The sequence below is a fragment of the Elgaria multicarinata genome, chromosome 3 (assembly GCF_023053635.1).
Source record: "Elgaria multicarinata webbii isolate HBS135686 ecotype San Diego chromosome 3, rElgMul1.1.pri, whole genome shotgun sequence".
In the NCBI taxonomy this organism is placed as follows: Eukaryota; Metazoa; Chordata; class Lepidosauria; order Squamata; family Anguidae; genus Elgaria; species Elgaria multicarinata.
This window is the reverse complement of record NC_086173.1, coordinates 151,569,196-151,585,823: the sequence shown is the minus strand read 5'-3', so window position 1 is coordinate 151,585,823 and position 16,628 is coordinate 151,569,196. Positions and strand designations below refer to the sequence as shown.

Below are 16,628 nucleotides of genomic sequence, written 5' to 3'. Positions count from 1 at the left end.
GAGAAGGCAGAAAGGGGTTAGGGTGATGGTTGGAGTGACACTGGATGTGACACAGCTCAGTAGAATTCATTGCTATCCATACAGCATCAATGTACATAGCGCTTTACAGCGTGAAGAGAAAAAGGTGGGGAGTGGAAGGTCCCTGCCCCAAGGAACATAAAGTCTAAAACTTGGCAGTGGGCAGAGAATCATGCCAATGGTGGGAGATTTGGCAGAGAGATTTAAGAGAGCGGCTGACTTTTGGGTCATTAACGCCACATGGTAGGACAGGAGGAGAAAAGGTCATGGGAGGCATATCGGGACGTCAGGGCAGAAAGGGTTAAGTCATTACCTTGGCAAGCTCTCTTGCAGAGCCAACTTCAGGCCGGATAATGACATCTCCGGACAGTCACCTCCACCAGTCGCTCTGAGGTTAGAGATATAGGACTCAATCTCATCCACGTTACGAGTCTTTTGCACTGGGCCAACAACTGCAGGGAGATATATGAGTAGGGGGCTGAGCCGTGAAGACATGAACATACAACCGAAAGCTGCATACGCAGACATAATGTCACGACACAGGCCTCGCACACCAGGCCTTGTCACCAGGGCCGGGAAAGCTGGTAGTAGGCCCGGGCCAGATGGGAAATGTAGGCGCTATTTCAAACTGCTCATTAAGTATTTTTTAATCAGTTCTAAATACACATGAACTAGAACGATTTATAAAAAAGGTAATGGCAAGCACTTTTATTCAAGATGTATATAAGACATCTTTGCATCTACCAGGGGGACTTGGAGTAGGCCCCCTCAAAAAAGTAGGCCCATGCCAACTGCCCCCACTGCCCCCCCTCTGCCCAGCCCTGCTTGTCGCACACAAACCCTCCTCAAGCCAAGTGCCACCACTTGAACAACCTGAGGGTAGAGTAAAACACAACCTTTCCCTCATATGAGAGGGTAAAGGCTACAATCTGAAAAGGTTTTACTGTGTATGTAATAAGCTGAAGGTTATATATAAGGTGTTTACAACAGTAACTGTAGAGCAGGTGATAAAGCCAAGCAGACACTGGGAGGGAATCTACACGTCGTACTGAAGGCGCTCGCGTGCGCCTCCAGTGCGCCCTCAAAACGATGGTGTAGACGGAGAAAGAAGAGATGGAGGAAGAGGCGGCTGGGGAACCGGCCGCGTCCTTGCCACCGCTGCCTCCCCGCTGGCCTCCTGCTGCCGGGGTAAGAGCCACCCGGGTCGGAGAGCTCGGCTTCCGCTTCCGCCGAGCTCTCTGACCTGGGTGGCTCTTAACCCGGCAGCAGGAGGCCGGTGGGGAGGCGGCGGCGGCAAGGATGCGGCCGGTTCCCCAGCCTCCTCCTCCTCCTCCGCCGTCTCTTCTTTCTCCGTTTACACACCATCGTTTTGAGGGCGCACTGGAGGCGCACGCGAGCGCCTTCAGTACGACATGTAAATTCCCTTGTGGTTTGAGGTAATAAAACAAAATAGTTTATTTTTGTTTAACAGATCTTAGTTACTTCAAATTCAAGTTAACCTGCTTAATCTACAAGTTTTAATAAAAAACAGTAATCTTAAGTCTCTCCTTATCTCCTTTCACTCGCCACACCACTGACAATCCTAACTGACACTCCCCACTCCCAACCAACTAACCAACCCACCCCTGCTCTAGACTCCCCCATTTATATTCCCTCCCCTTTCACAGCATCATCAGCCACACCCACTCAGTCCAACATTCTGCACTTGCTAGACATACAAAGTCAGACATATCTAAGGGAACAGAACGGTGGGGTAATGCCTATGGAACCTATGGAAATACTCTATTTAGGGCACAATTGTACGGGTTGCACCCTTGTCGGACTGAAGCCTCCGATCTCAAAAGCTTCCGAGTGTCTGCTGCCTTGCCAGGGCTGCTGCTGGCAGGGTGGGAGGAGTGATGGAGGCCATTTCAACCTCCCCATTCTCCTTTGTTCTTGTTTTCCCTCTAGATGGGTATCTGATCCCATCTAGGAGAGGCGTGCTGGTGGGGCTGGGGCTGGAGGGTTGCAGACACTGCAGACACTGCAATGGCCTCAGAAGGGAGACTCTGGAATCCTCTCCCCTTCTCTCCCTGTCTACCGCAATGTCCTTTTTCAGACTTCTCCAAGATCCTCCGAGGCAATTTTTGCAACCTCAAAATGCAGAGGCTATGAGACGGAAGGGGAGGATTCCGGAGTCCCCCTCTGAGATCATTGCAGTGTCTGTAGCCTCAGAGGCAGGAATTCAAAGGATCCCGTGGTCCTTGGGACGTTCTCCAGGAGCCACAGGATTGCTCTCCCTGGGAATTAGTTCCATTTCTATCCTGCCACATCTCAGGGCTTCAAGTGGATAAGAACAGGTTTTTAAAAAACACATACCACAAATAAAAAATAGCATTCTTAGCTGTCACAGAGATAAGAAGGCTGGCTTAGTTTGCGTAAATCTACATGGTGTTTATTCAATTAAATTTGTGCAAATTCAAGTGTGGACTTATCCAGCAATATCCATGCCCATGATCTTGCGATGAAGTTAATTTGAAAGTACGTCCTGTTCAATATTGGACCCTTGCAACTGTAACTTTAATTAGAAGCTTCCTTCTTGTGAGTTCTGCCCCTGTAATTGCTTCCTGTACAATAGGGACAACTGGCACTTTTATTTATTTATTGCATTTCTATACCACCCAATAGCCGAGGCTCTCTGGGCGGTTCACATAATTAGTCAGCTTCTGTTCTTTGTTGGAGATGGGACTTTCCAGAGCAATTACAACACTCCAATTTAATACATAAAGAAACAGATGAAAATAAAATAAAATGAGCAATTGTTTTGGCTGCGAAGAGGAAACTAAACAAAAACACTCTGCCTAACAGGAAAATAACAGAGTAATTAACACACAATTAGGGAGCATTTCAGTAATATACCACCTTGAGAGGGTTCAACCCTTAAAGGTACCCTAAAAATAATTTTAAATAAATAAAAATAAATAAGAATATTTATTTTTGGCTTTAGTAGTGCTAACTTCCTGTTGAGCTATCTGTGCTGCTGTTACCCTGTTTTATCATGTATTTTACTTTGCATTATATTGTTTTATTTGGAAGCTGCAGTGGTTTAGTGGTAAATGTTGAAATGCAGGAGATCATCATTCCCATAGCTTTGCCCTCAAGGAGAATTCATAGTCATGCATCTAATACTCAAAGGAGCAAACAGTGGAGTTGAAAACTCCATCATAAAACATGGACATCCCAAGCAAACCATTAATCAAAGCCCACAGTAAAGTTCACAGGGCATAACTGCAACCCTGTGCATAGTTGCCTGGGAGTAAGCTCCACTGAAAACAGGGGTGCTTATTTCTGACTGCATAACTTTAATACATGGAGGTTTAACCAAAGAGTTTCCACCATCTGAAATGCAACCTTTAGCTTTGAATTAGAAATGCAAATCAATCTTGCAAAAACTACTACAATCTTGCAAAGACTAAACTACTGTGATGAAGTAGGAATCCCATCAAAGGAAAGGAGAGAAGCATCCATTCCCAACTTTATCATTTCCTCCATCTAGCTTCCTTTATGCTAGTTTGACATATGTAGTAAAACGTGAAAGCCTTGTTATCATCTCATGCACTTCTTGTTGGGAATATTGCAACCTTGTCTGCAAGTTACAGGAAGAGGGCGCTGTTGAAGTTAGTTAATTCATGGGAATTTGGGGGTATAGGATCTCTATAGCCTACAGTGTGTTTTCCTGTGATTGTTTTCTTTTGCTCCTTCCCTACCTCCCCCCTCGACTGCTGAGAGTAGTTGTGTTTGCTGTCTTGCTCCTGCCATGTTATAGAACACAAAATAGACTGAAAAACTCTGTTTGAAACTATACACTGCACCTGCATTTTTATGCAAGAATACTGCGAGTAAACTATTTTACCTTTTCTTCACTAAAGAAGGGTGTGGGCTCCTTTTTTAGCCTTGTAGGCATGTGGGACTTGTAAATACTCATTCTTTTTCTGCTTTTTGTTTTGCGTTTGCTACCTGCCTTTCTAGCAGGAGGTATCAATACTAAATAATTCCCATCACTTCCCAGAGCATGGAGGCACATCAGTTATCCTGGCATTTCCAGCACATGATATCATGTTCCCTGCTCTGAAAAAAAATGTTCTCAGAGCTGCACCCTGCTACATCCCCCCTCACTGGTAAGCTATTCTTAAAATACATAATCAGCCATGACATTGTTTGGATTCTGCATAAGAACTGAATAGATGATGGACGGTGATTCCCGTTTAAATAGACTAGTCTAGAAAGAACTGAATTTTTTTCTGTTGCCTCCTCACCTGGATCATTGAAGGGCACAAGAATGTAATTAAAAGGTACATCAGGGGACCCAGAATATTCCCGGAGGAGTTGGATGCATGTGGTTTTGACTTGGTTGATGTCATCTGACATGCTGCCAGTTGTGTCTATTACAAAGGTGAGGGAATAGCCGTCCAAGTTGAAGAACTTCTGGAAAGTATCGCGACCCATCTTGCTAAGAAGGCCAAATCCTGCACAAATACAGAGCAACATCAGGTTATATCTATACTGTGGCATACTGCATCTCAGATTGTTGTAATTGGCAACAGGTCATCTTGCTTTTACAGGCAAAAGAACAAAGTTTTTAGGTGTGTTAATGGCTGTTGTCTAGAAGTTCTAAACCACCCTTCCCAAATCTGGTCTCAGGCTGATACATTGTACTGTACCTCCCATCATTTCCGGTCTCTGGTCATGTTGACTGGAAATGATGGGACTTGGAGTTCAACACATCTGGAGGGCATCAGGTTGGAGAAGGCTGCCCTAGCTGGTACGAGTAGAGAGGACAAGATCAATAGGTCCATTCCCAGAGTAGGTTTCTGCAGCAAGTCATCAAAACTCAGATACTGCAGGGATCAGGCTGTGGACTTACCAACTCCAACAAAGAAGTCCCTTGTAGCTTGTATGGCTAGTTTAGCTGCTTGCGAATGAAAGCGATAGTGCGGGGAGAGCAGAGGGCTAGAGGTCTCTTTGTTGATGCCACCAGTGGGAGGGAAATCTTGGGTGGGATCATATAACCCCCCATGTCCACATTTGCCTGCAGAAAAAAACAGAGGAAAGAGAAAGTTGTAGACCAGAGGTGGGCAGAAGGAAGATCTCCAGATATTTTGGACTTCAGCTCCCAGCATTCTTCACCTTTGGCCATGCTGGTAGGGGGTTATGGGAATTGAAGTCTAAACATGTAGAGATCTACCTTCTGCCCCCTCTGGAGTATGCACATGAATTGCTGGGCTGGACCAAAGCAATGGCTCATTTCAGTATGAGATTTGCAACTGCGAGGGCCATTTAATAGAGTGACCATATGAAAAGGAGGACAGGAGCTCCTGTATCTTTAACAGTTGTCTAGAAAAGGGAATTTCAGCAGGTGTCATTTATATGCCTGTAGCACCTGGTGAAATTCCCTCTTCATCACAACAGTCAAAGCTGTAAACTCCCTGCCTAGTGTGACCAGATACAAAAGAGGGCAGGGCTCCTGCAGCTTTGACTGTTGTGATGAAGAGGGAATTTCACCAGGTGCTGCGGGCAAAGAAGTGACACCTGCTGAAGTTCCCTTTTCTAGACAACTATTAAAGACACGGGAGACTTGCCCTCCTTTTCATATGGTCACCCTACATTTTGCTTCCTGAGGCAGAGCAGGGAATGAAACCCCACTCCCAGTCAAAGCGCACAGTACCTAAGGCCACTCAAGGTATTTTGACATCTGAGACAGAAAATCCCACAAATCCCTCTCCCTGGCAGTAAAAATACAATAATAAAAATAAAAAATAAAACTTCCTGACTGTTAGAGCAGTACGACAATGGAATCAGTTGCCTGGTGAGGTTGTGGGCTCTCCCACACTAGAGGCCTTCAAGAGGCAGCTGGACAACCATCTGTCAGGGATGCTTTAGGGTGGATTCCTGCATTGAGCAGGGGGTTGGACTCGATGGCCTTGTAGGCCCCTTCCAACTCTGCTATTCTATGATTCTATGAAAATAACTAACCATTTGCTGCTCTTTTCTGACACCCGAAGTCAACTACTTGATATGGCTGCCTTACTTTGCCTAATAGTAGGGCTGGCCTTGACATTATGATATTTAGACCCTGTTTATCCTCAGCATGTACAAGTCAGATTGAGTCCCACAGGGAACACAGAAGTTGACTGTCTGGTCTCCAGTCCACTGCTAGATTTATCCTCTATGTATTCATAACCCCCCCCTTTAAAAACAACAACGTAACCAATGGCAAATATCATCACTGGTCTTACCTCTTCGTTTCATCCTGCATGTTCGTGATACTTTGTATCCACTCGTGAGCAAGTCATTCGTTAGTATGTTTCCATCACACAAGTACCGGTCCCTATGAAACAAAGAATTTTGAAGTTGGTAAATGCGCTGCCTTGGGATTAATGTTCCGTGGGATTGCTCGGGACTAAGATCTCTCATCCCAAACCACATTTAATAATTAATATAAGAAGAAGAATCTGGTTAGATCTGGAACTGAACACCAGATCTCTGTCTCCCTCTCTCTGAATAGTTGAGAGCCAGTATATCCCTCTGCATGTGATCAGTACAGCATTCTGGCAATAGCGAGAAGTTCCCTCCCTGGCAGCTAGGGATGTCCGCCACCAGGAAATCTGGCCCTTTTGGGGTTTGATGAATTTTTGCAGCACCCCAAATCCAGTTGCATTTGTGCAACCTTCCTCAACCTGGGGCGCTCCAGATGTGTTGGACTACTGAACCAGGCCACTGTGGAACATCTTGGCGGAAGTCTGGGGGAGGGGACAAGCCGCCGAAAGCTTGACGGTGCTCTACCCCCCTAACCAGATTTATCTGACATCCCTTCTGGCAGCCCGCTGCATGTGAAGGAAGGAGAGAGAGAAAAACTGGTTGTCAGAAAGAGAGAGATAAGAGAATGGTAGAAAGGAGAGAAGGGCTGGAGAGAAGCACTTTTGGCGGTGAGCCTGTCCACTACTGGGCTTTGGCTCTGCTCACCACTGACATGCGGCCCCTGAGATATTACCCAGAAGGGAATGCGGCCCCTGAGAGAAAAAAGGTTGCCCACCCCTGGATTAGGGTATTAGATTGAGATATCCTTACCCTGATTCTCTGATGCAGTCACGACAGGTTGCCTTAGAGGCAGGGGCGGCAGGAAAAGCAGGACTGGTTGTGTTTACTGTAGAGCACATAAAATGGAGAAAGAGGGTGACCCTATGGAAAGGAGGACAGGGCTCCTGTATATTTAACAGTTGTATTGAATGGGTAATTTCAACAGGTGTCATTTGTATGCATGTAGCATCTGGTGGAACTCCCTCTTTATCACAACAGCTGCAGGAGCCCTGCCCTCATGACCAGATACAAAAGAGGACAGGGCTTCTTCAGCTTTAACTGTTGTGATGAAGAGGGAGTTTCACCAGGTGTTGCTGAAATTCCCTTTTCTATGCAAATGTTAAAGAAACCGGAGCTCTGTCCTCCTTTCCATATGGTCACCCTAGATAATCCCAACACCAAGAAGCAAGCACAGGGTTTATGGCGGTCATCTGCCCCCTCCTCCATCCCTCCCTGAGACAAGAAAAGATGTAGGACAAGGAGGAGGAGGAGGAGGAGGAGGAGGAGGGAAGAAAATTATCTAGTATCCTAAAGTCTTCTCCTTATGGCAAGGCAGTGCAGGGAGTTCCGGTGGCCATTCCTCTCACTGCCCAGCCCCCTGCTCTGGCAGAAGGCGATCAATCGGCGGGGTCGCTATTCTCCAGGAACACTGCTGGAGCGGCTACAGAGCAGCTCCTGAGCGAGGACAGTCCGGCAGAAGAGCCAGGCTGCCCTCACTCTGGCTGGGAAAGTCTAGGTAAGTCCCCGACTTTTCAGCCATGCATCTTCAGCTCTTTACCCCGGGGTGGCTTCAAATCTGTGGCCGCATCATCTCACCATCGCCATGTAGATTCGGAGCCACCTTTAGGGCAAAGAAGACGTCAAGACAGCCTCCCTCCCCTGCAACACACATGCCTTTTTATTTCCAGACCCCTCCCTGGCTTTCTGTAAGCAATAATAATTTACAAGGGGATTACTCTACTTATAGGGAAAGCTGAGAATCACCATAGAAAACCAAAGTCTATTCCGTGTTTTATCATGACTTACACAGGTATTCGTAAGGGTGACCATTTCCCAGTTCAACCCAGTTGGTGTTGCTGTAGAATTGCTGGAGCACGTGGAGGGCTTTTCCCGCGCTGAGGCGAGCCGATTCCAAAGCGGATGAGTTCACGTGGCCTTTCAGGCCAGATAGCACAGAGTCCCTCAGGTTTCGCAGTTGTTGAATACCTGGGAATCAATAGTAGAGAACAACCCGTTCGTATCAGCTTCTCCATCCTTCCCCCCAAATGCTTAATTTGTAACATGAGAAATTCCAGGTCAGATCCCAATCCATGCCTCCTTCTAATCCAAAGGGGGAGGGCGGGGGGAATGGCTGCAGGCTTGCCAAGTTTTGATTTCAAGTATTAGAGCTTCATCACACCAGCGTTATACTGTGCAAGCACTGCGAATTGCTTGCAGAGGACTCCGAAGTTTTCCAGCTTATAATCTACTTTGACTGTGAAGCACTCCCAGGCGTCCTGCTTTAATTGTGCTTCTTAGCCCAAAGAAGCATCGTATTTTAGTACCCCTTTAAGAGCAAATCTTTTGTTGTTCTCCGAGCAGTCACTGGGTGCAGGAGGATGACAAGAGCATCAATGATGCCTTTAATGGTGGTGGACTGTACTTCACTATATAACTTAGCATCTTTAAAAGCAATACCAGCCGCCTCCCTCTGCAGCTCCCAAGCGATTGCCGCGCGGAGCCCTCCATACTGAAAAGTAAGCGTTCTGGCACTCAGGAAGGCGCTTACTTTCGAGTAAAGAGGCTAACAGCTCGATCCTCTATCCCTTGCCAGTCACAGAAATACTAAGCTCTTTTCAAGTTGCGTTTGCTAGTGTGTGGGGTGTGTGTGAGCGTGTGCTTATTCTCAAATAAAAACGCACACAGAAAAGCAGAGGGGCCCTGAGGGAGCGTCTCTGCCTTGTCACCCCCACCCTCCCTGTAAAGAGATCGTCTAGCGGGCGCAAAGTTTTCTTCCTCTCCCTCCCCCTCTCCCTACACAGGTGGCTAAAAAACAACAACTACAGCTTTCATACTCTATGGGATAATTTGAGGGAAATGGGTAGGTGTGATGAAGGCCTTAGTTCTACAAATTCCTTTTCTAGCCTGGTGATGTCATTACTGTTATTTTGCTTTTTATTGTTTTTAAAGTTTTGTAACTTGTTAGCTACTTTGGGTGTCAGCATTGGAGGGGGAAAGCAGGATGTAACAGACGTATTAGTATAAAGGGGAGCAATCCTATGGCCCCTAGACAGCTTCTGGGGGGCCATGGGATACTTCAGATTCACAGATCCAAGGTTGGAGACAGTGGTCCGACCTCGGCGGGAGGGAAATCCAGAATCTAACCCCCTCCCCTTCACAGCAGGCATGGAAAGGACTGCACCGGTTGCTTCTTCGAGGTCAGGAGCCCAATCTCGGAGAGGGAGGAAAGGGGGTGTTTTGGTGAGTGGGGAGGATCGTAGAATCATAGAATCGCAGAGGTGGAAGGGGCCTACAAGGCCATCGAGTCCAACCCCCTGCTCAATGCAGGAATCCACCCTAAAGCATCCCTGACAGATGGCTGTCCAGCTGCCTCTTGAAGGCCTCTAGTGTGGGGGAAGTGTGCGAGGAAGAAGACTGCCAACTCAGGATAACACTTCTTAAGAATATAAGAAGAGCCCTGCTGGATCAGACCAAGGGTCCATCTAGTCCAGCACTCTGTTCACACAGTGGCCAACCAGCTGTTGACCAGGGACCCACTAAGCAGGACATGGTGCAACGGCACTCTCCCACCCATGTTCCCCAGCAACTGGTGCACACAGGCTTACTGCCTCCGATACTGGAGGTAGCACCCAACTATCAGGGATAGTAGCCATTGGTAGCCGTCATGCATTTGATGAAGTGGACTGTTGCCCGCGAAAGCGAATGCTGATTAATTTGTTAGCCTTAAAAGTACCTGCGATGGCACCGACCTTATACAGAAGGCCTTGCCTAGCACGCCCCTCTCAAGCCAAGCGCTACCTCTTGAAAAGCCTGAGGAAAGGGTAAAAAACAACACAACCTCTCCCTTATATGTGAGGGAACAAGGTAAAGGGTTTTGGCAAATAGGTTCTATTACTGAGATACTGAACAGCAGGTGTATTTTTAGATGTTTTTACACTGTGCAATATAGCAAGCAGTAACTCCGAGCTGACACGTGGTTTGTGGTAACAGAACACAAAGTAAAGTTTATTGAAATTTAACAATTCTTTAGTATTTCAATTTAGTTCAATTTTTATATTCAGAACAACAATCCCAAGTCCCTTAAAATTCTCACTCCTCACACCAAACACCCTCACGAAGCACAAGCTAGACTAAAACTCCCGCTCAAACCAAACGAACAACCGCCTAAAACTAACTCACAATCTCCTCAGCCAACCTATTTATACTCCTCCCTCCCCCCTCTCACTGCATCACAGTGGAACATTCCACACTCACTAGACATACAAACTAAGGGACAGAAAGGTGTGTTAGACAACTTCTTTGCCCTTAGGGACGAGATCCAATTCAGCCCCCAAGCACGACTCCACACTTCCAGCGACAGAGGGTTCAAAAGCGCTGTATTGATTATAATCAAGATCTGAGTCTCTTGAAAGGCGAGCAGTCAGACAGAGAATAGGAAATTCAGCTCAGCATTTGAAGCCTGAAAGGGGCAGTGCCCTGTAGCAGTATTAACCAATCAGAACATAACACTAGAGCCTTCTTATCTTTTGCTAAACAATCCCTTTGCTCACAGTAAGTTACAGTAAGCTAACTTTCTGCCTGGAGCTGAGGCCATTGTTTTAGTTAGATAAGACAGATACAAAAAGACACCCTTGAAAACGCCCTCGGGTACGTGACACTTCGCCTGGTGTATAATGGCTACTTCATAGCTTCCTTTAGAAAATGGAGGCACCTATGCTAAGAGGTGGGTATCGCCACAGTACCACGGGACTCTTTGTTGCTTTTGCCGCATCACAGTAGCACCGCTACCGCCCTAGCCCATCACTGACAAGCTGTGTCACCCACTTTCATTCGTGTCTTACGCTCGGCCCCACATTGAACCCGAAGCACGGCACCATATACCTTCCCTAAAAAAAAAAAAAAGGCACAGTACCCCTTACTTTTGGTAATCTCTTCGCAGTAGAAGAAGAAGCTGCTGTCCTCCCTGTGGTGGATCTCCACTTGGTTATTCCCATCGATAATTTCCTGAAGGGCTTTGATCAATCGATTGGGAGAGACGTCAGCTGTGCAAGGAAATAATGGAGCGCTCAGGTGGTTAAGATGATAGAACCCTCAGAGTTGCACGTACAATGATACAAAAGTGGCCCCTGGCCCCAAGGAACGCCCATTCTTAAAGACTGATTGCGGGGGAATAGCAGGGTGGGAAGACTGAGCAGCACAAAAGCCTTACAGGAATCCAAAGCCTTCTAGGAGTATCGAACAATACCCAAGTCTTCTCTGGGCTGAGGGTTTAATGGGTTTTAATGGGCAGAGGTGGCTATAGTGGGAGAAGTTGCAGGGCCAGCCTAAGAGATTTTGCTGCCTGAGGCAAAGGACAAGATGGCACCCCAAATTCCACATGCAGAAGCCGACGGAACCTTTTTTTGACCACTCATGGATGTTTGATCATTATTGATCACTCCACTTCTGAAATCTCTTCATTGGCTCCCAATTCACTCCAGAATCCAATATAAACTTCTCCTGCTGACCTTCAAAGCTTTTCACGGTCTAGCTCCTGCCTATCTCTCATCTCTCATCTCACACTATCGCCCCGCTCGTGCTCTCCGCTCCTCTGAGGCCATGCTTCTCGCCTGCCCAAGGACCTCCACTTCCCTTACTCGGCTTCGTCCTTTTTCTTCTGCTGCCCCTTACGCCTGGAACGCTCTTCCAGAACACTTGAGAACTACCAACTCAATCACAGCTTTTAAAACTCAGCTAAAAACTTTTCTTTTTCCTATAGCTTTTAAATATTGAGTTTGTTCTGACTCTATACTGTTAGCTTCACCCTACCCGGTGCCTGTTTACACTTCCCTGTGCCTGTTTGCATTCTCTTTCCCTCCTTATTGTTTACTACAACTTTATTAGATTGTAAGCCTATGCGGCAGGGTCTTGCTATTTACTGTGTATAATCTGTACAGCACCATGTACATTGATGGTGCTATATAAATAATAATAATAATAATAATAATTTTAAACTGACTGATTAGCATTTTTACAGATTGTGTATCCATTCCTTTTACCATCATGTATTTTTATTAACATTTGTATACCTATATGCTATAATAATGGCCTGTTGACTGTAAATAAAGATTGATTGATTGACAAAACAGCATCTCCCATTGCACCAGAGGGCAGCAGGATATCTTATGGGGCACAGAGCAGGCTGTGTGACACACCCACACCTCTGCCCTCCAGTAAGTTGATATTGCTTCCCTGCTCTTCTCCCAGCTTCTGGCACCAGTGCAGCTACCTCTCTCGGCCTAATGGTAGGGCTAGACCCGGCTGGAGTTGGCAATGATTATTATTAATTGACTAACAGGTGTTAATGGGCGAAAACTCAGGCTCAGAGCCGTGACAGCCAGGTCCAACAGGAGGGGCAGTGAGGTCTAGTGTGTTAGAGCAGATGATAGAGATAATGTTAGAGAGTCAATGTAGTGATTAGAGTGCTGTACTGGGACTCAGGTGATCCAGGTTCTAATCCCCACTCGGCCATTGAAACCCATTGGGTGACTTTGGGCCAGTGACTGAATCTCAGCCTAACCTACCTCACAGGGTTGTTGGGAGGATAAAAAATGGAGAGGAGGAGGACCTTATAAGACACATGGGGTTCCTTGAAAAAGGAAAAATGTGAGATACAAATGTAATAATAATAAATAAATAAATAAATAAATGTCGGGGACTGCAGACCACTGTAGCGCAAGGATGCGAGCAATGGCCTTGAGCATAGCATCAGATCTCTAGCAGGGGGAAATGCTGAAAGTAGTTCCCTCCGGGAGGAAGGAAGAGTCTAGTAGCCACGTGGAGCCAGGAAGCTGCCTTATACTGAGTCAGACCATTGGTTCATCTCACCCGGTATTGTCGGCACTGGTTGGCAGCAGTAGGATTTTTTCCAACTCTACCTGGAGATGCAAGGGATTGAATCTAGGACCTTCTGCATGCAAAGCTACGGTCTTCTATCTCCTACCTTGAGCTACGGTCTTCTATCTCCTGTGAAGGAAGAGTGCAGTCCATACGCCCTCCCTACCAGGTAAGCCAGGCAAAGCCCAACCATTCACCCAGCCAGCCACCAGGACTTAGAACCAGGAGATACTCTGAAGTAAACCATACCAATTTAAGGCTGTAGAGCAGTTTATTAAAGGCAGAAAGGAAGGGAGGTAAAAGGGTTAAAACTAAGTCGGTAAAAGGAATGACTGGGACAAATTTAGTGCTGCAATAAAAGTACAATAAAACAGAGTGCAGGGTAAAAGGAAGAGCTGTTCACCAATTGCAACCGAACAAAAACAAGAAATCCTGGCTGCCTGCGCTAATACATTGCCACGCAGGGGTCCCCAGCTCCAGCACGCACCCTCATAAGAACATAAGAAGAGCCCTGCTGGATCAGACCAAGGGTCCATCTAGTCCAGCACTCTGTTCACACAGGGGCCAAGCAGCCATCGGCCAGGGATGAATAAGCAGGACAGGGTGCAACAGCACCCTCCCACCCATGTTCCCCAGCAACTGGTGCACACAGGCTTATTACCTCGAATACTGGAGATAACACACAACCATCAGGGCTAGTAGCCATTGATAGCTTTCGCCTCCAGGAATTTATCCAACCCCCTTTTAAAGCCATACAGATTGGTGGCCATCACTACATCTTGTGGTACTGAGTTCCATAATTTAAGTATACGCTGTGTGGAAAAAGTACTTCCTTTTATTTGTCCTGGATCTCCCACCAGTTTCATGGGATAATCCCAGGTTCTAGTATTTTGAGAGAGGGAGAAAAATGTCTCGCTATCCCCATTCTCCATACCATGCATCATTTTGTACACCTCTATCATGTCTCCCCTTAGCCTCCTTTTCCCCCAAGCTAAACAGTCCCAGTTGATGTAACCTTCCCTCATAGGGGAGATGCTCCAGCCCCTTAATCATTTGAGTTGCCCTTTTCTGCACTTTTTCCAGCTCTATAATATCCTTTTTTAGGTGTGGTGACCAGAATTGTACACAGTATTCTAAGTGTAGTCTAGGATGACCATATGAAAAGGAGGCCAGGGCTCCTGTATCTTTAACAGTTGTATTGAAAAGGGAATTTCTGCAGGTGTCATTTGTATATACGGAGAACCTGGTGAAATTTCCTCTTCATCACAACATTTAAAGCTGCAGGTGCCCTGCCCTCTTTTAAATCTGGTCACTCTAGTATAGCTCTTGCACTTTAACTGTTGTGATGAAGAGGGGATTTCACCAGGTTCTCCATATGTACAAATGACAACTGCAGAAATTCCCTTTACTATGCAACTGTTAAAGATACAGGAGCCCTGTCCTCCTTTTCATATGGTCACCCTAGTGTGGTCGCACCATAGATTTGTAAAAGGGCAGTATGATACTGGTTGTTTTATTCTCAATTCCTTTTCTTATAATGCCTAACATGCCTTGAGGTTTCCCAGGAGACCAATGATTCAGGTTGCCAACTCATCTTATGCCCTCAGCCAAATGGGCTCTGCTGCTCCTTCCGGCTCCGTCCCAACCAGAGGACAGTTCCCACCAGAATAGCTGTGATTAATCTTTTCAATTAGCTGTGGCCTTGAGCCTCTGGCCTGTTCCAACGATTTCTGATAACAAGGACCAGGTGGTGATTGCAAACAGGCTTGGCCGTTCCCAGTCAAGGACAGTCTCCCTAGCAACAAGTCCCTGTGGTTTTTAGAATATATGAGTCTGCTGCCAGCCACTAACAGCCCTGCGAGGGAGGCCACAGACACTAGACCCTCGTTTCTACAACATCCCTGTAGGGAGGCCTGGAAGAACAGAGCCCTGTTCTTCACATCTCCTACCTTGGAAATAGGCCTTGAAGAGCCCAGTGGCATTCAGCGGTGTCATATTTTCTAGCTGTCCTGGGCTCATGGGAAGTTTTCCGGGCAAGGGGTTCTTCTCCATGTACCAGGCCACGGCCCGCAGCGCACCCATTTCCGTGATGTCGGCATCTGTGAAGTCGGATGGAGCAATGCCCCCCGATTCGTGGTTGGGACGGAATCCGCTCACCACCCCCATGCAAAGGAGCAGAGGGAGGACTCTGGAGAGTGCCATGTTTTTTGTAGCAGAGAGCAGATGGATGGCAGAGAAAGGCAGGATGCTCACTTCTGCCTGCTGTGCCTGCCAGACTCTCTCTGGAGTGTGTCTTTCGCCCTGCCAGTTAAATAGCTGAGGCGGCACAAGGGAAATCCCCCACTTATTCCGTCCGTTTCCTCATAGATCCAGAAGTACAAGGCAAAGAAAAAGCCTGGCTCCCGAACCAAAACCCTTCTTGGCCACCTAATCACCACACCTCTCAGCTAAAGGGGAGATGTCAAGTGTGTCACAGAATGAAGCGATTTCTGACTGTCAGGTTGCCATTTTTCTTTTCTTCTGTCAAGACTTCTCTACCTCTAAAAGTTGCATGACAAACAGCATAGGGTGACCTTATGAAAAGGAGGTCAGGGCTCCTGTATCTTTAAAAGGTAATTTCAGCAGGTGTCATTTGTACATATGGAGAACCTGGTGAAATTCCCCTCTTCATCACAACAGTTAAAGCTGCAGGTGCCCTGCCCTCTTTTCAATCTGGTCACTCTAGTATAGCTCTTGCACTTTAACTGTTGTGATGAAGAGGGGATTTCATCATTTTCTCCATATATACAAATAACACCTGCTGAAATTCCCTTTTCTATGCAACTGTTAAAGATACAGGAGCCCTGTCCACCTTTTCATATGGTCACCCTACCCAAAACCACTAAATGATCTAGGTTGACCGTATGGAAAGGAGGACAGGGCTCCTGCATCTTTAATAGTTGTACAGAAAAGGAAATTTCATCAAGCGTCATTTGTATGCATGCAGCATCTGTGAAATTCCCTCTTCCTAAAAACAGATATTGGAAGAAGATAATTGTTGGCACCCTACGTTGTATTCTGTGAATGAATTGCATGCATGCAGCACCTGGTGAAATTCCCTCTTCATCAAAAGAGTTTAAGCAGCAGGAGCCCTGCCCTCTTGACCACATATAATTTTCCTTATAAAAACTGATAAACATGACCAAAAAAAGGGAGGCAAAGTGTCTGTCTTTGAGTCCTCCATAGCTTTTAGCTGTAAGGACTTCCTCGTCTCTGATTCAGATGCTGAGGAGTTACGGAATGTTGATGAACATTCCAGTTGCTCTGAAAGAAAACAACAAACGAACTCTGAGCACAGCAGGCTTGCAGATCCAATGAAGCTGTTGGTACAGAGGGCAGGAGTGAAAGGAGGGAGTGTT

General features: G+C 46.5%; 1 protein-coding gene across 1 annotated transcript in view; it reads right to left on the bottom strand.

Annotated features, from left to right (window-relative positions):
- The window catches only part of LOC134396912 (von Willebrand factor A domain-containing protein 7-like), a 36,800-nt gene extending 21,368 nt beyond the window's left edge, over nt 1-15,432 (bottom strand). The window contains exons 1-8 of the mRNA XM_063123518.1: nt 15,180-15,432; nt 11,274-11,396; nt 8,161-8,340; nt 7,126-7,201; nt 6,294-6,385; nt 4,922-5,086; nt 4,314-4,523; nt 332-470 (exon numbers count right to left, since the gene is read on the bottom strand). Coding sequence (XP_062979588.1) covers nt 332-470; nt 4,314-4,523; nt 4,922-5,086; nt 6,294-6,385; nt 7,126-7,201; nt 8,161-8,340; nt 11,274-11,396; nt 15,180-15,432 — 1,238 coding nt within the window. The remainder of the gene's footprint in view (nt 1-331; nt 471-4,313; nt 4,524-4,921; nt 5,087-6,293; nt 6,386-7,125; nt 7,202-8,160; nt 8,341-11,273; nt 11,397-15,179) is intronic.
- Nucleotides 15,433-16,628: the final 1,196 nt, after the last annotated feature.